At 46.1% G+C, this 18,688-nt stretch overlaps 1 protein-coding gene across 4 annotated transcripts in view; it reads right to left on the reverse strand.

Annotated features, from left to right (window-relative positions):
- The window catches only part of CADM3 (cell adhesion molecule 3), a 32,918-nt gene that overhangs the window by 7,297 nt on the left and 6,933 nt on the right, over window positions 1–18,688 (reverse strand). Inside the window, exons 2-8 of one of the 4 annotated variants that reach the window (XM_022559436.2) lie at window positions 7,695–7,796; window positions 5,506–5,646; window positions 4,898–5,050; window positions 4,076–4,213; window positions 3,541–3,711; window positions 971–1,061; window positions 365–534 (exon numbers count right to left, since the gene is read on the reverse strand). In XM_022559436.2, the coding sequence (XP_022415144.1) occupies window positions 365–534; window positions 971–1,061; window positions 3,541–3,711; window positions 4,076–4,213; window positions 4,898–5,050; window positions 5,506–5,646; window positions 7,695–7,796 (966 nt within the window). Of the gene's footprint in view, window positions 1–364; window positions 535–970; window positions 1,062–3,540; window positions 3,712–4,075; window positions 4,214–4,897; window positions 5,051–5,505; window positions 5,647–7,694; window positions 7,835–18,688 lie in introns of those variants that run through there. The other 3 variants (XM_089913125.1, XM_089913131.1, XM_022559437.3) reach the window with 3 other exon arrangements.

An 18,688-nucleotide genomic window follows, 5' to 3' on the forward strand; every position in this document is an offset into this window, starting at 1 on the left:
GAGGACAGCCTGTTGCAAAGGGAGACGCATCTACACTCACACTTGAGCAGCTCGGGGGCCTCTACACACAGAATTCTTATTCTTGTTGCCAGGTGAGTGCAGGGGCTGGAGGATGGTGTTGCCTGGGTCACCACTGCTAAACAAAGGCAGATGAAAGTCCACCATTCCACTGGTTTTTCCTTATTCCACATTCTAGAATGGACCTAGAGCCTAAGTCCCCAGGCCCTCTGGTGGTGGGCTGTTGCCCTACTAGCCCACTCCCAACTATGGTCTGGGGATGCTATCAGGAGATGGAAAGACCGGGGTACCAGATGTTAGAGGAGAAGAGAAGGGGTTTGCTGGAGGAGAGCTGCGGAGGGCTCACCGTTCACGTTGAGAGTGTAGTAAGCCTTGTAGCTGCCCATGTTGCTGGTGGCTGTGCAGCCATAGGTGCCGCTGTCACTCTTGTTGAGGAAGGGGAAGATCAGGGCGCTCTCCTGGGTCATCTTTAGCGGCGGCACACTGCCCTCCTTCTCCCATAGGTACTGCTGGGGGCTGTTGAGGCAGAGAAATCGAATGGTTCAGAAAAGAGTAGGGCAAGGAGCTAAAGAAGGACAAAACAAAACAAAACTGGGAGCAAGGAAGTCAAGGACAGTTTGATGAAGGCTTGAGCAGTTATAGGGGCCAGAGACACTGAGCTGCTCAGAGGCAGGCGGAGAGGGACTCCTTGGGGTTCAGCCTGGGGACGAGGAAGATCGCCTAGCTTGTATCTAACTGTGACTTGGTTCCTTACAGGAACCTCAGGGGCTCAGCCAGGGGGCGGCCCCTCCCCACTTCTGCTGCTTTGCAGGAGAAGCAGTCAGAGGATGGGTGTTGTTAGACAGTGTCAGGGAAAATGAGCGGCTCAGACAGTACGAAGGAGATGGGAAGACTTTAGGCAAAGTCTTAGTCTGTAGAGGTGCATTACAACCCAGGAAGTGGATCTCCTTACGCGGGATTGCCACGCCCCTCGCAGTGGAGCAACAGCTTCTGGCCCTCGCGGGGGTGCGGAGGGTCTGGCCTAATCTTCGCTGTTGGTGTGTCTGTGGAGAAAGAAATGGAGTCAACGTGAAACTCAGGGTCACCTCGATCTCAGAATCATCCAGTTATGCATTTCAGCCGCCACCCCTAAAGGCCTAGGAGCCCTAGAGGCTGTGAACAAAGACCACCATTGCTGTTGGATGTGTGAGGGAGTCATATGGCAACCTTGCAGAGGTAGGATTATGGAAGGTCTGTCCTTGCTGGGGACCCAAGGGATGTCTTAACAGAGAGCTGAGAAGGGAGATCACTGGATCATCTGTGCCTAGCACATAAATGGAACTTAATACATATTTCTGACGGGACAAATAAACTTGAATTTGATCACTGATTGAGTTCACAACCTCTCCATCCTCTCTGCAAGAGAGCTTAAATGGGAAGCAATGCTTTAATGCAGAACATCATTTTTAGTAGCTGGTCCAAAAATGAAGTGAGAGCTTTGAAACAGCAAGAGATGGAGGTCATATTTTGGCTGCAAAAAGGCCCTGACACAATGTAGATGGGTTCTGGGAAGGAAGGACGGCATCTGCCACCGATGCCGAAGGGTTGCTTAGGAGGCTGGGTGCAGATGGCCGCATAGAACAATACAACCAGATGCCGGTTTAGAACAACAGATAAAGAGGCCGAGCTTCCCCTAAGGAAAGAGCCAACCTTAACATCCGGTTAATGAACGTGTTTCAGTCCAATCAAACGGGACGAAGAGAATCAGGCCAGGTGAGAGAACGGGTGTTCCAAGGCCTCACAGCCAGAGAAGCCTCTAGTGCAGCACCTGTAGTATAGCATTTGTTGACTGACAGCTGATCACAGTTGAGCCAGAATGATCCCTGGAGAGTAACTGCCAGATGGTCCAGTGCCTAACGGAGGAGTCTTTGGGGCTCAGACAGGGGAGGGCCTTCTTTAGCCCTGGCCAGGGACCAGGCCCTGGACAAGGAGACCAAGGCCAGGGGCTTTACATTCAGAACTAGTTATCAGAGAAACACCTTCTAGCAATACAGAACTTTGAAGTTTACAAAGTTCTTTCATTATATAGTGTTTCATTTATCCTCATGAAAATTCACTGAAGTAAGAAGGGGCCGCTACGAGATTGAGTGCTTTGGTGAAAGTGACATAGCTAGTAAGCAGTGGCTCTGCGGCTAGAATCCAGGTTGTCTGTTTCCAGATTGAGAGTCTGCTAAACGGACAGTGACACCAACCCAAACCTACCTCATGGTCAAGTTTCAGCAATGGGTCTAGCAATTGATTTAAAGAACACTGAAGTCAGAACTGGATCTTCCATAAGGAAGAGATGAAAGGTTTGAGTTATTTTAGAAAAACACCCAGCCTTTAGATAAGTTAGGACAAGAAGTACATTCTTTTATAACTCATTATCTTCTCCCTTTCTACTTTATTTTTTTCCCCTTGACTTTTTTTTTTTTTTTTTTTTTTTTTTTTTTTTTTTTGCGGTACGCGGGCCTCTCACTGTTGTGGCCTCTCCCATTGCGGAGCACAGGCTCCGGACGCGCAGGCTCAGTCGCCATGGCTCACGGGCCCAGGCGCTCCACGGCATGTGGTATCTTCCCGGACCGGGGCACGAACCCGCGTCCTCTGCATCGGCAGGCGGACCCTCAACCACTGCGCCACCAGGGAAGCCCTCCCCTTGACTTTTCTACTCAGAAAAGTTCTTTTTGAAAACTTGTAAATTTCCTCAGGTGAGTGGATCGTTTCCCACTCATATTCAAGGCAGATTCCATAGAGGGATGAGGATCCTTGGAAAGGTTGGGAGTAGTGATTTTGACAGTGGCCATTTCAGGTCAGAATCCCAAGAAAAATCATAAACCTGGGGCAGACTAGTGGGGGTACTGTAGGGAGAAATCTGGGAATAATGATGCCAGAGAGAGCATGTTTTCCTGCCACCTCTTTTCTTGAATTCATAGTATGTTAGACCAAGAAGAAGCCTTTGTGATTCCATGTCCATCTTCTCATTTAGCAAATAAAGAATCAAGCTCAGTGGGGTAATTTCCTTAACATCACTCAGCTAGTAAGCGGTGGAGGGCAGACTAGAATCTGTCTTCTAATTCTCGATTTGCTACAGTTACTGCTACAATTTACAATCTAGATGCATAACACTGGCCTAGCCCAGGAGATGGTAAATTTACCTATCGGGCCAAGTCCTGCCAGCTACATGTTTCTGTAAATAAAGTCTTATTGGAACACAGCTACGTTCGTTTGTTTACATATGATCTATGGCTACATTCCTGCAGCAACAGCAGAGTTAAGTAGTTGAGACAGAGACCACATGGCCCTCAAAACCTAAAATGTTGACTATTGGGCCATTCATAGAAAAAGTTTGCTGACCCTTGGCCTAACCCCGGCAATTCTTGTCTTATTTTTTTTAACCTATTTACTTATCTGTGCCTGGTGCTTCATATACAGTAACCCGCACGTTTCTTTTCCCCACTCCCCATCTCATACCAGATCCTCTTCACTCACAAGCCCATGACATACATAAAACTTCAATGCGTTGAGCGGTGGATCTGTCAGCTCCCTTGAGAGATTCGTGGTTCACAGAGCATACAATGTCTGCCCCATCGTCCTCCCGGGTGACCTGGAAGGTGACTGAGCTGCTCACGGTGAAGGTTTTGCCATTGGGATCTTCCTGTATTCGGGTTGGTTCCCCTAGAGAGCAGAAACAGACACACACTCACACACACATAGACACAGAGTGAGCCCTAACATGCAGAGATTGTGTGGGCCCCACTGTAGACATACAGATGGTGCGTCTCAACTTAGGCAGACTTAGGAAGTTGTGAAATGGATATGTACACACAAGGAGGATGGAGTCCCCAACGCGTGCGCACACACACACACACACACACACACACACGACTGTACACAGGATATCTGTCATTCCCCTTTCTTCTTCTACACCATGCCTTATGTGCACATACACAGGCATAGACATGTGCCCCTCACTCCCTCTCTTCTCCCCACTGTCCCAGCACCACTTCCTCCTGTCACCCCCAAAGCAGGAAGAACTTACCATGAAGCTCTTGGTCACCCTTCCTCCAGGTGAGCTGGGCTGCAGGTTTGCTCCCAGAAGACTGACAGTTTAGGGTAGTTGTATCCTTTTCCCGTAACGATGACTTGTAGCCAGTGATTATGGGCTTCTGTGGGATTCCTGCCATGGATAGGGGATGGCCAGGATAGGAAAGAGAAGCACGCTGAGGTCACACCTCATCTCTCCCTGCCGAGGTAGACTCTCTGAGGGTTAGGATATCTGAGTTCTAGTTTGGTTTATGCTGGGTAGAAGGCTAGAGAAATTATCTTTCTCTTTGATAAGAGAAAGACCACCCCAGGGGGAGGAGATATGGTGGTGGGAGATTTACCATACCTGAGATGATACATGACCCAACGACCCAAAAGCACAGCTGGGTGGCCACAGATATATGTGAGGCTCAGGGGAGCAAAGAAGGAAATTAAAATGTAGGATCACGATGAGAGCATGCAAACCACTGGGGTACTCATCTTGGAAATTATAATCATACACTGCACATACTTCTAATGTTTCCCTTACACAATCTTGGGAGGTAAGTGGAACAGACACCATCATCCTTTTGTTACAGGTTAGGAAAGTCAGGCTCAAGGAGAGTCAGAGATTCGTCCCAGAGCAAACAGTAAGTAAAGGAGAAAAGATTAGACCCCAGCACTCTTTGCATTTCATTCCATTGCCACGGAAACACACGCTGAACTTTCCCCAAATGCTTGGAGACTTGCTTGGCTCTAGGCTGCTTCAGGCGCCCACGCAGGGAGATTTGTTTGCAAGGAATCACGCTGTGGAGACACTGGGGTTTGGGAGCCTCACCGAGCACAGTGACGAGGGACTTGGCAGTTCTCACGGGCATGGTGAAGATGGAGCAAGTGTATTCACCCTCGTCGGCCAGGGCCACGTTGCTAATGCTGATGCTGAGCTCATGGGGCGTCGATCTAACCAGCTGAATCCGATTATCTCGAAGCGCTGGGGGAAATTGGGAGAATTGGAAGCAAGGCTTTAACTGGTGACTTTCATCTTTATCCTCCAATCCCAGGCCAGCCTTTTTTTCAAGAAAGGGTCTAGTGTGGTTTTGGGGCAGGGGAAAAAAAAAAAACAAAAAAACTGCTCCTGAGTTTGAGTAGTCTTTAGTTTATTCAGTTACTTTCCTGGGCCACTGGGCTCAGTAGCCTCAGAGATACTCAGAAAAGTAGGTGGGTGAGTCACTCCAGGACCCTATAAGACCATGCATGGCCTAGGTCAGAGCCGTAATTCTGAAGTTTCCCTGGAACCAGCTGAGGAGCCCATGGCCTGTTGCTTCCCCAAATAGCATTCCTTCACGTTTCTCAGCCTCTGGACTACAGGGACATTTCCTCTCAGCTCTGCAGCCCCCTTCCCCAGCCCACGTTTCCCATGGAGGCAGATAACTCGTGGGACACTACCTCTCTTCTCCCCAAAGTAGAGAGTCTGCTGGGCAGGGTTAGACCATTGCAGGGATGAATCCTCATGATCTTTGACTTGGCACTTGAGCACCACGGTGCCACCAGCCACCACTGTCTCATCAGATGTCCAGGGCTGACTGTCTGCAGGAGTAGAATTGGGTTAGTTTCCTAAGGCAGCACTAGCCCCTCCACCCATTTCTGGGCCACAGTCCACCTCATCTAATTCAGACCGTCCAGGGCCCATGTCTCTGTATTCTCTTAACGCATCATGGGGGAAGGAATAGAGGTGGGGTGAGGCGGGGGAAGACAGACCTTACTTCCTCTTGCTTTGAATGCACAGAAAAACAGTCACTTGTTGACTATTTGCTGAATGAACTGACAGGGCCACAAACATTTAGAGGGATAAAGGCACCCCAAATCTACACATACCACTCCCCATGTATCTTTTCTGATAGAGTTCTACCATTCACCTTTGAAAACACACATACGAGTCTGTCATTCTGTTTTACCTTCCTGCCACCACCTGCATATAAGGGCAAGAACAGAAGTGGTTGTGATAATGCCCAAACTAAAAGCGAAGAAAAGGCCAACCCCCAAGAATGTGGGTTGCACATTCATTTACACAAGAGGTAGCTGATAAAACTGCAAAATAAACAAAAAAGACTTTTAAAAAAACCTAAAGCGTTTTGACACAGGCTTTTCAATTCCTCCAACAATAACTTCCCTTCAGTCATCAGCTCCCTTAACATATTCCTTTCAGTATCAGTACTACCCGCCTCCCAAGTCAACACACAGCCCAAATCACTATCCTGACGCTATTTTAAAGAATAATGGGTTATGGTTTTCCCTTCGATGTGATAGAAATATGGTTTCTAATCCCTCTCTACTTAGTCAAGTTAAATAAAAGAAGGACTAGTAAGATAGCGTGAGGATGACTCATTTGAATCCCAAATGTGCCTTCTAATCAGGCCTAGCCGTGAGCCCCTCAGTCTGTGTGACACTTGCTTCCTCCACGCAGTGTTGTCCCATGTTCACCAAAGCATGGATTCTGATTCCTAATATTGATTCCCTCATCTTCAGGTCTGACTTCCTGTGACCCGATGGCACAGACCTCTGCAGAGCTAAAATAACGCGTTCTAGCTCTGATTCCTGAAACATCCACACAATTTCTTCTATGGTACTAAATTACTTAACCAGCGTTGTCGCCTCTGAATCAGAAACCAAGAAACGTACTTCCGACACTCCCCGATTGAGCAATTTAAAACAATCCCCATGCTCCCTATGGCACCAACCTTACCCCTGCCCTATCTGCCTATTCCTGTCTTTCCTGGTCACCAGAGCTCCATTTCCAAGGAATATTCAATGAGCATTGCTAGCAGAGAAGGGGCCCTGAAGAGTGAAGGTGGCACCTGCCAGAGCTGACACCAAACACCAATGCTTCTGAGTGGCTGTCTCCAAATTGGAGCCCAAAGCCTTGCTGCTAGTTTTAGTGTTTAGAATCATAAAAATTAGAACTGACAGGGATCTTAGGGATCATGGAATCCAATTCCCTCATTTTACAGATGTACACAATGAGGCAATGGAGGCGAAGTGATTGCTAAAGATCATTCTACCCATCAGTGATTCTAGTTAGGACTAGAATCCTGACTCTCAAGGCAGTGCTCTTTTCACTGGAATGCGCCTCAGATAATCATCTAACTGGAGAATCAAAACTACGACTTCAGTGTTAGCAAGCCAGAGACTGAGCCGGCTGAATAAAGGTGGAAGTGATATCTTCCTTAAATATCTCAACGAAAGGTTTGGGAAACCTATCATTTACTGCTAGCCATATGCCGATTTTTGACTGGTAATCCCATTGTCCCTGGTTCCTTTTGAAGAATTCTATCTTGATTGCGTCTTTCCAGAACCTCTTTATTCTGAGTAATACACTCCTCCTGGAATCATTTTATTTTTGGAAAAAGGTGTAAGGGATACAGAGGTCCCTGTACCTTAGTGAGGGAAGGAGGAGTAGGTGCCAAAGGAGTCGGTGGTGTAGAACTAAGTCCTAAAATGTCAAATGGAGATGGGGAAGAGTTGTGTGGTAATGAGTGGAGTTGAGAACACAGGGTGGAAGCAACATGAGTGGGGCAGGATGTGAGGATGGCGGAGGGAACTGTGGGACGTTGAGATGAGGGGGCCTGGATTCTCACCTTGACTGGCCAGCATGTCAGGGCTGCTCCAGACTGTGGAGCTCATGGCCTCTTCGAGTGGAGCCAGAGTCCCCAGCTCCAAATTCTGCTCTTGCCAGTAGCCTGGGGAGAGAGTCTCCATGAAGGATGAGCCCTACATGTAAGCTGCTACCGTCTGGGATCTGTACTTTCATTGTTGAGGATGGGGGAGAGGGCTGGCCCCTGTGAAAAGCAGGTTCGCCAGGGTACCTAAGAGAAGGTGGCTTTCTCACAAAAGGGGGAGATTAACTCAAGTCCTGAAAAAGGAAGTGAAGTCTTCCTCCGAAGGGGTGAATTAAAGGAGGATGCTAAACTTTGGCAGTCAATCACATAATGTTAGAGCCAACAGAGATCTTAGAGGTCATCTGGTCCAGTTCTCCCAGTTCACAGGTGAGGACACTGATGCCCACTAGGGTTAAAAGTGACTTGGCGAAGGTCATACAGAAACAGTAAAGATAACCAAAGACTTTTCATTCCTGATCCGGGATTCTCTCTGCTACACCAAATTATCTACTAAAATAATGACAGGTTTAATAATTAAAAAGTACGTTTCCATTTAATCCTTTTAATAAACCAGTTAAATAAGTACGTTGGTATTATCACTTCTATCTTGAAGAGAGGAAACAATGAAGTGACTTGCCCAAGGTCCTACAAACAGAAGAAAAAAGACTGGAAATTAAATGCCTGATTCCAAATCCAAAGCTCTGTTTCAAGGTGACACCCTTAGCACTGAAAACAGAGACCACAGCTGGGGTTGAAAGTTACCCCACGCCTTCCTAGATTGTTACCTTCTATCCGGTGCTACGGCTGTCAAGCTTTCCTCCTCCACTTTCAGTCCCACTCACCATTTTATATCACTGACTCTGCTCCCTCATCTGGCACAACACACGCCCAAGACTTGAGTCACCGGCTCTCTTCCTAGTAGATAGCCCCTAAACCCTTTTGTGAAGCACTGTATAGTTTCCATGGCCTATTTTCCCCAACTCAACCTGAGAGACGGAGGGACAAAGAAACCGGCCCTGAGAATCTTTACAGGATCTCCCATTGCAAAGCCAGTAGCCAATCACACGCGCAAAATTCAGTAACGTCATCGGCTGCTGAGCAGAGTCCGGAACTGCTCCTTGTCCCGGGCCTGGAGTCGGGCAGAACTTCGCCAATTGTCCCAGCGCGCCAGCTCCAGAGGCAGCGGGGGAGGGGAGTGGGAGAGGACAGGACGAGAAGGGGTCGATGGGACCGAGGAGGATGGGTAGGGGAGGTGGGGAGGGTACGGGGTGGCAGGGGTGTGAGACTAAAAAGGTAAGTGGGACGTGGTCTTAGGGTCCACGAGAAGAAAGGGGACGAGGAAGAGAGTAGCAGAATCAAAGGGAAAGAAGGGTGAGGGAAAGGAGAGAGTGGGGGAGGGAGGGAAAGGAGTACCGGGGAAGGGAGAGGGATGGGGGAAGGGAGAGGGTGTTAGAAAGAGTCCTAGCCTCGGGATAGGGCTCTAAGATAGCTTCAGAGGTTCACTGGCCTTCAAGGAGACGCCTCCCCTCTCCACTGTTCCTCAGACATGCTCCAGGAGGTTTGAGAAATGACTCTGTTCCCGAACAGGAGAAGCGCTAATGCCCAAATGGGGAGGGGGAGTAAAGCAGTGAAAAAAAAAAAAAAAAGTATCTGTAACAGGTAGAAGTAGGCAAGAAAGCGAACAAGGAAAGTGTTGGTGAAAGAGGCAAGAGGATGGGAGAAGGAAAGGCGGCCAGGAAGAGGCCAAGGGCGCTCAGATCCAACAGAGAGTCCCCCTGGGTGCCCTCGCCCTGCTGCCTTCTGTGGACATCAAGAATGGAGGCAACCGGAAGATGGTGAGTGTTTCACGGTATTTTGCAGGTCGTCTGTTTGTGGGCACTTCCACACACAGTGGGAAGCCAAACTGGTTGTGCTGAAGCTTGGAATGGTGGAGGTACAGGGAGAAGCCAGAGAGGGGTCAGTGCCCCACACCACAGTATTGGTACCTAGTGCGCAAAGTAAGCACTAAATAGACCTTTGCTCAAATGGATAAAATAGCCATCTCCTACGCTGGCATAGGGCTTTCAGTTTGCAGAGTGGATTTTCAATCATGAATTCATTTCATGTCAAAACAACCTTGAGGGAGAGGCAGCCAGACAGAATCACTTTTTAGAGATGAGATTTAGAGAGGTTCAGTGACTTACCTAAAGGCACACAAGTAACACCCTCTCAAGGATCCTCTTTCTCCTGCTGGTGGTGCACTCAAAGCTTTTTCAACAGCTTCTGTTTCTTGTAGCATTTCAGTCCATTGTATTGCAATTTACTTGTTTAGTTATCAGCCTCATCTAAACTCAGAGTTGGTGAAGAGAAGGAGCCTTCCCTTATTCATCTTTGTATTTTCAGCACTTAGCCCAGAGTGGTCTCTCAGTACATTTAATTGGCTCTGGTAAAATTCATTCAGTCACGACTGGCGCTCTGCTGTGTCCATTCTTATTCAGGCAGAGCATGTCTTCTGTCCAGATAGCATAGGTTTAGTCTTCATTCTCTTGCTCCTTATTTCATTTGTGCTGTTTTCTGCCTTCTTCTCAGTTGCTTTTCTCCTTGCTTATATTCCTTTCATCCCTCCCCTCCTCCTGCATTTTGCTGGCATTTTTTTTTTTTTCTGAATAGGATGAATAAGTGAAATGATGATGTCGGTCATTCAAACTAAACTGAATTGTTTAGATGAGGGGTCTGATAACTAAACAAATAATCTCCAGTAAACGGCATATTGGGGATATGCTTGATACACAGTATTGTGTCTGTAGGTTTACAAGGAACTCACTCTGGTTTGCTGTGTTTTAAGAAACTGATTAAGAAGTAGCTGGGTTTTTTTTTCCTCCTGGGTGTGATACTTTACCTTGTAATTCTCCAAAGTACTTATGATCTCATGTCTTCTCTTGAGAACTGTCTGTTAATATGCCTGAAAGTTATCTTGCTGGTTTTATAAAATTGTATACCTGTAATGATAAATTCCGAAGAGCCACTCCCCTGGGTGCAGATGAGTGATTATAATGTTATTCACAGAAACATGGATAAATGGCAGAAATTATAACCTGGAATGGAATGTGAAAGCCTTGTTCTTTGGATTTAGAGCTTGCCAATTGTTTGTGACATCAGCATAAATTCCCTCAATGGATTCAGACTCGAAAGGGAAACTTAAGAGCGCTCTGAAAAGGTGGCACGCACTTTGAAGTGGAAATAATGACAGTTCTGCTCAGGCAGGGTCATTGGAAGGAAATGCAGACTTTGAGTCCACAAGACCATTAGTAAGGGGAGGCCCAGGTTAGTCACATTGAAAAACAGATAGAGAGAGCTCCAGTCATATGGGTCATATTGTTTCCCTGCTTAGAAGCCCTCACTGACTTCCCATTGTCTGAAGATGATATCCAGATTTGTTAGCCTGGCTTCTAACATCCTGCACGGTCTGATGCCAATATGTCTTTCAGCTTTGTCTTTTCTTTACTTCACTTACCCCATATCCCAGACATATGACACTATTTGGAATTCTTTCTATAAACCCTTTCCTTTCCTGCATACGTTCCCTTTCCCACAGTCATTCTGTTGATAATGCTCTTCACCCATCTTCACACATCTAAGCCCTAAAAAGCCTATTTTCTGTGGCACTTCCTTCAGGAAGGCTCCCCTGATTCCCTGATTGCCTCAGACGGAAATACTTTCTGATTTTTTTTGAGTCACAACACTTTATCTACTTTTCTTAAATTATGCATCACTCTTTACTTTTCGTACTGCAAGTTTCGCTTTCTTCCTAAATTTTAAAGATTCTGCAGGTAGGGTTGATATCTGATTCGTCTCTGTATCCGGTACTGGCCCTAACACAGCATATTGCACTTAGAAGGTGCTTAATGAGTATTTATTTAATAAATGAATCAAAGATGCTTAACATCTTCAACTGTGAGAACTAGGTTCAAAATCTGCCAGTGAAGAGGAAATAGCAAACCAAAAAGGCTAGGAAGAAATGGGCCAAGGAAGAGGGTAGATCATCTAGAAGCTGAAGCTCTATAAGTTTACAAGATGGGTGGAAATCTCTATTTATTGATTACCTTCTGTGTGTCATGATCCAAGCAAGGTGCTCTATATTCATTATTCCAGAGTAACCCTTTAATAGGCATTATTATGCACATGCTAAGGATGAGTTAACTAAGACTCAGAGACTAACTAAGACTCAGAAAAGTTACGTAACTTGTCCATATGATGCATCCAATAAGTGTTGGGATAAACTTGGATCTCTCTGACCACAAAGCCCAGACTTTCTGCATATCTTCAGTATACTGCCTCCCTTTGCAGGAACATGTGCTTCGTGTGTGTGTGTGTGTGTGTGTGTGTGTGTGTGGGGTGGGGGAGGGCAGAGGTTATAGGTGGAAAGATTCCTTCTTGCATTGCTGGCCTGGGGGTGCTCACCTAAACAAAATTCACAACGCTTACCTGCAATATGGTAAAAATAACAGTGTAGCGAGTTGGAAATGGGTGCTTGTGGTGGTGGTGTGATTTGTATCCACTGAATTGCATTTTTAATTGCATTTCTTGGTGTGTCTTCATCTTTATCTTTGGGGGCTCACCCCAAAGGCCTTATAATTTGGGATGATTCTTCAGTTAACCCAGCAATAGACGTGTCTGGTTAAAACTAACAGAATGCCCTCACGTTTTCATAGCACTCTAGCACCTAGGCTACGAACTAAGATTGTCTTCTTATTTGCTCTCAGTTGTCTGGAGGGTTTCTTAATTCTTGGTCGATTTACTCATGGGTTCCAGTAGCTTTAAGACTCCCAGCATTTTAAAGGACAAAGTAGCCCTTTCACCCACTGATTTCCTTCTGATTAATTGTTCATATTAAGAGTAGCAGAGGTGGGAACCAGGGACTTACTAATGTGCCTTTTAAAGCATACATTGGCACCTCTGATTTCATTTTTCATCCATAGTACAGGACCTCACACATAGTAAGTGCTCAATATTTATTGGATAAATAAATGAGTAACTCAAATGAATAAAAATGTATTATGCTTCCAATTTAAGTGATGCTAGTAAGGAAGTTTATATGTCAGTATAACCCCTTATTGCTTGGTTTATGTATCTTCCCTGCCCTGTCTGTTTCGGGAATCTACATTGCATGGGCCTTAGGGCCATGTACAGGGTCACGGGTGCACATTTGGGATGATGGGACAAGGGGACAGAGCTCCCCTGCATAACTGCTGCTGGCCTTGCCAGTGCTTGGGTCCAGAACTCCACTTCCCAGACTATAGAAAACACCAACTCCCCGAGTAGGAGTTGATGGTGATGGTGATGGTGATGGTGATGGTGATGGTGATGATTCAGCATTTCTCTAACTCCAGAGTTAAAAATACTCTTCATCCCAGCCTACTTGTTATTCCTCACGACTACCATGACAGGTGGGTGGAGGAGTGTTATCTCCAAGGGAAAAACACACTGGGGGCTGTGGCCCAGAGTGCTGAAGGGACCCACTTTTAGAATGGTTTACCCACCCCCGTCACTGGGCCCCCTGACCAGGTGATCTCACCCTGATTCTTCCCTAACACTAGCTATGCAGTGAATTCTCGTATGTATTTCGATCACACACTGAAGAGAACGGCCATGAAATCGGAATTAGAACTCAGCGCCTTAATCTTTTCTTTACGCGCAGAGCCACATTTTTCTTTAGCAGTGAACGTCTGCTTCCGCATTTGGAGGAAAGTGGACCAGTCTCATCTGAGGCCTTATTTAATAGATAATTCCAAGATTTGGGAGGGGAGTTACTTTGACCTGAGTAACTTTAGAGCACAACACCCCGATCACAAAGGACTCTCTTTAAACTCAATTTTCTACATTCGCTCTTAGGTTGCCAGGAATTATGCTACTTCTGCGGAAGTTACTGTGTAGTTTCCTAGTCTAAGACACTGAGGGCAGAGTGTCAAAATATTCTCTCACTTCCTGCTCTACGTTCCTTTCTAACTTTGTCCTCCCCAAGCTCCCAATTCGCTTCCATTCCCAATGTTATAGTGCGGTCAGACGAAAGAAAGCTGGGGCCATAGAGGTAAGAGTTATTCTGTCATGGGGGCTTGTCTGTCTTTTCAGGTGTACTTCCTTCCTTTCCTGTTGCTCTTCAGGGCAGGCCCCTGTCCCCTCACAGGCAGTAGGATCCCCTAAAGGATCTCCTTGCTCAGCTCAGATATGCTCCGGCTCACATCCACTTCAGAGCCTCACAGCTCAGTCATGCTTCAGCTGCCTGCCTCCCTGATCTAGGCCTCTCCAGCTCGCTGGCGCCTCCACCCTTTCTGGCTTGAGCTGCTGAGGCCTTGCTCCTTTGTGTTCCCTCCCTCCATTATTTCTGTTGCTGTCTGGTTTTCCCTCCTGGAGTCTTGTTTATCTACTTTCTCTCTGGCTCCCAACAGCCTCTTGGGTCCGAAGTCACTACTCTCTGGGTGTAGCTTTACTCTCCCAGGAGGCGTACACGATATAAGTGAAACTGGAAGGTGAATAGGGTGGGGAAGAGAACCTTCCCTGTAAGAAGTTCCTACTATACTGATTAGCCTCATAGCTTGGTAAAGTGTGGCCAAGAGGTACAGATTTATAGAACCAGGGATCTTATTCTGTTAGATGATCCAAGAGATTTAGGTTTGGAAAGGACAGATCTGGGCTCAAACAGGTTTATTACTGCATGAAGGCAGATACCTTTTGGTTCCATCCTAAGCAGTTGTTGAAAGTGAAAGGCTTTTGTTTCCTGGGTTTGGAATGGTGTGGGGCTTAGCTTTTCTAGGCTGAATGAAGAGGAGGGAATCTTTAGGGTACTTGGCTAGTTTGGCTAGCTTGCCTATGGTGGGCGTGAGGGTGGGGTTAAAACAAAAAGCACATCTTGATGTTAACCCTCTTTTCACTGAAAAAAAAAAACAGTTATTCCAAATGTTTTCCTATATCCAAATGTTAAAAAAGTATACAAGTTTAAGATGCCGTGAGTAACTATGTTTGCTAAAACCCTGCAGTCAATTTGCATGTTCTAGTCATTTTCTACTGACCCCTAATGGCCAGAGGTGGTTATTCCTAAGATCTTTCTGAGTCTTCTAGACAGAGGATGGAACTGATGTCCTTTCTGACTCCCTATTACCAAAGTTCAGTAATTCCTTGCCTTCTCTTTCTGCACCTCATTCTTCCTAAAATATTTTCACGTCTATGATTCTTAGAAGCATAGACTTTTAGAGTTGACAAGAATCTTAAGTAGCATCTAGTGCAAACTTCCCATTTAAAAGATGAAGAACCAAGGCTCAGAGAGGCTTAGAAACTTAAGCATGGTCACACAGGCAGCTAGTGGGAGCTGTGGTTATAACCCCAGTCTTCCGTTCTCGTTGCCATTTGATAGCAGTCCTGTGAACTAGCTAATTTGGAAGTTAAGTTGCCACTCTTCCTGCTTCCCATCTCCCTGTGCATTGTAGTGTGGAACCCCAAGACCCCAGATCTCAAGGGAAGTAACTCTACTAAATGCCGGGCAGGTTACAGAAGTTAGGGTGAGATGAGGAAGGAGTCCCTGAAGGTGCGAAGAATGGCATCGTCACAAATGTCAGGGTCTTCATGGCAGATTCCGGTTCTCACAAAAGAGCAGGCCATGGGGCAGAAGCCACTTCCATGCCCTTTAGGAGTTAAAAGGGTGATGAGAAGGACAGGCCGTGTGTACGTGTGCGTGCTAGCATCTGTGTGGTGGAGAGCTGGAGGATGCTACCCTGATTGTGATGTGGGAGACAGAGACTCGAAGAGAGAAAAACGCAGAGGAGCTTTTCCTATTCTTGAGCTAGTGAGAGAAAAAATCTGGAGGCAGAAGTGGGCTTGCAGTAGGCTGAGGGGGGGCTCTCGGAGACTTAGTTAAGATTCTGAGGAGCAGAGACTGGGAAGTGGGTGGCAGAGAAGGAGGTGGGGACAGCTGTTGCTTTGATTTGCTATTGAGTCAGTGTTCTCGGTGCATTAGCACTGGGAGGGAGCCCTGGGCTGGCCCCCAACAAAAACAAGCCCCTCTGGAGCCAATACTGTGTTGTAGTAAGAACTGCAGTTGGGAGACAGAAAGGAAGGGGATCTAATCCCGAAAGAGCCCCTTCCTCGCCTTAGCACCTACCTTCTAGGACTGGGCTCTGTGCTCCAGACAAGTGTCTAGTGTTCTGTACTAAGAGGCTGGGGGGAGGTGATGAGACAGAGCAGAACGGATTGGCTCAGTAAGGGCTGCTAGGAGCATGGGTTCTGTGCAGGGCTTTGACTTTCATCAGTTATTTCTCAAGCAAGTCCCTAAGGTAGAGCATGAAATCACTCCAGTTGAAGACAGACTTGAGCCATTTTAGAAGTGTCCTTTTACCCCTATCTCCTCATTCCCTTCCCACCATGCTCACATACTCAGAAATCACAACAGGTATGACCTGGAGTCTGTATTCTAATGCAATAGAGAGTCAGGAGTCTAGACTTTGAACTCTCAGTTGTCCCTTGAACCAAGTGCAGGCACTTTTATACCCTTTCTTTAAATGTATCTAGCTGCTTTCACACGTATGTAATAGAACTGGGGAAAAAAATCACCCCATCTTAGGAAAGTACTTAGGAAAGGATACATAACAGAGTCAGCATGGAGTAAATGAAAGCATAATTCAGTTTAACTTGTTGGAAAATATGTTTAGCTATGAGAAAATAGGGACTGAGAATGGGAAGGAAAGCCCAGGGACCCTGGGGAGAAGTAAAGAGCAGATTCCCTGAGGAATCTCCAACCAGGTGCCAAAGCCTTGCTCCTAACCCTCCAGAGCCTCCATACCTGTTCGAGTGCATGGATGCATTCCCTTCTCAACAAGCTCTATCTTATTCTTTGCTCTTTAATGTGGCACTTTAGATATTTCAGGCTGATGGCTTGGTGTGGCGGGATAACAAGGCTGTGAAAAAGTTTAATTTGTTAGAAGTCAGGCAAGAAAGCATTCGTCTCGGCCGGCTCTCATTTTACGGACTCGTTTCCCTTCACTGGGTCATCAGAATCAGGGTGTGGATGACAGGTTCAGGGCAGTGATCAGGAAGACCACATGGCGATAAAGGTGGTCTGGTCTACACACCTACACTACTCTGGACTCCCCTCTTCTGCCAGTCCTAGCTGAGAGGTAGTCTCTGCCCTTCACTTTTCTCACCCAAAGATGTATTTTTCGGCAGGTTGTTCTTCAATTAGCCTTACTTTGGGCCTTCCTGGGAATTTAACCCTCTGTGAGATAGACACATTCTTCCAAGTCTGCAGACCTCACAGTTCACGATATGGCAAATAATTCTGTTCTGACCCAAAGAGCTCCTCTCCTTAAATCTTCTTGAGAGTCTCTTCTTCAGTGTGGATATACATTCGATTTTGTTCCCCAAGATGCACATATATTCCAACCTGGTGACTCTCTTTTTCTCCTTCAGTATGTGTCCCTCACTACACACATGACAACTACAATTTTCACTATTTGTATCTCTGTTTTCATTTTTTTTTTTTTTTGGTCATAAACATAGCATTTTCTTATGACCCAGATACAGAGCCCTTTTCACAAGCCCGTTATTAATCAAAACCCCTAATGTCCAGCAAACCATATGGTTTAAACTCAGAGATCCTCCCCAAAGCAGAATTCAGGCTCTCTCTCCTGCTCAAACTCCCCAGGAGAGGGCCAGGATCCTCTCCTCCCCAGGGCTGAGGCTCAGTCCATCTGTCACTGACACTGGACTCCGGGGCTTGGAAACCAGAAGGGAGTTGGCATTAAGCAGCAGTTGAGGATAAATGAGAATGTGTGAGGCCCATGGGCTTAGTGATGGTGGTTTTTATATTCGTTTGAGATTATAGGATGGAGATTAGAGGAGGGAATATATAATATGTGTTTGGAAATATCTCATCCTTAAGAACTAGAGTAAGAACTAGTAAGAACAAGTGAGTATAATTGTCTCACTGTTAAGTTTACATTTGCTGAGGGACAAATGATTAGGAGCAGACAGTAAAGCGGGCCCCTCATTTTATGATAATGAGAGAACTTGACTCTAGGCTCTTCAAGGACTGACCTAGGCTAGGCTAAGTCTTAAGTTACTTGTCATCGATGTATTTATTAGAGGTTTCCAAGGAGTATCGGGTATTTAAGTCAGAGACTCAATGAACCAGTTCCCCTTCTGGAGCTTTTTACTCTGTCTGAGGCTTTGGCTGGAATTCTAGAATCCAAATTGGAAGCAAAGAGCCAGGTCCCAGAAGAAAAATGAACACAAGAAACAAGGATCTGCATCTTCCCAATGAAATCTGCTATTGGAAGTATAGTTCTCCATTCTATTTTGCTAACACCTGGGACTATATGAAGGAAATGGAGAACTAAGTAATGGCTAGCTTAGAGATGAATGGCTGAGATGTCAGCCATCATTTCTTTTTCTTTCTTTCCCTAGGGTGAGGCGATGCATCTGACCTTTCTGACCCTGAACTGGAAGTAAATGAGCCAAAGGTGCTTATAATTAGCAATCAATACACAATTAGTGTAGGTCTAGCTGGGGTAAGGAAAAATAAATCCTTAGAGAAAACAACATTTTAGTTCTTTATATTATTTAGCTTTCTTATTCTCCTGGAGATGTCCAGGAGAAAGATGGAGAGAGATGAGAGGGCTAAAGAATCCCAGAGGTAAGAGCTCACATAGAAGAATGATACACATATTGAAAAAAATGTTGGAGTCTCTGCATTAGGATCCTTTCAGAAACATGTCTGCTCTTTATGAGAACGGGGTCTCAGGGAGATGAGTAGATGGGAGAAACTCCAGCTGTTACCATAACCCTAATTCTGTCTTCTTGAAGGCTCGCTCATGGAGATAAATCACTTCCATTACCTGTCCTTGAGGAATGAAGTTTCTCCTTGTATCAAATAAGGAAATGGAAGAGGGGTCCTGGAAATTAATTCTGGAAACCTGTTTCCCCAGCCTCACTCTGGTGTAGGTCAT

The sequence above is a fragment of the Delphinapterus leucas genome, chromosome 1 (assembly GCF_059928025.1).
Source record: "Delphinapterus leucas isolate spDelLeu-1000000601 "Yukka" chromosome 1, BTC_Dleu_Yukka2, whole genome shotgun sequence".
Classification (NCBI taxonomy): Eukaryota; Metazoa; Chordata; class Mammalia; order Artiodactyla; family Monodontidae; genus Delphinapterus; species Delphinapterus leucas.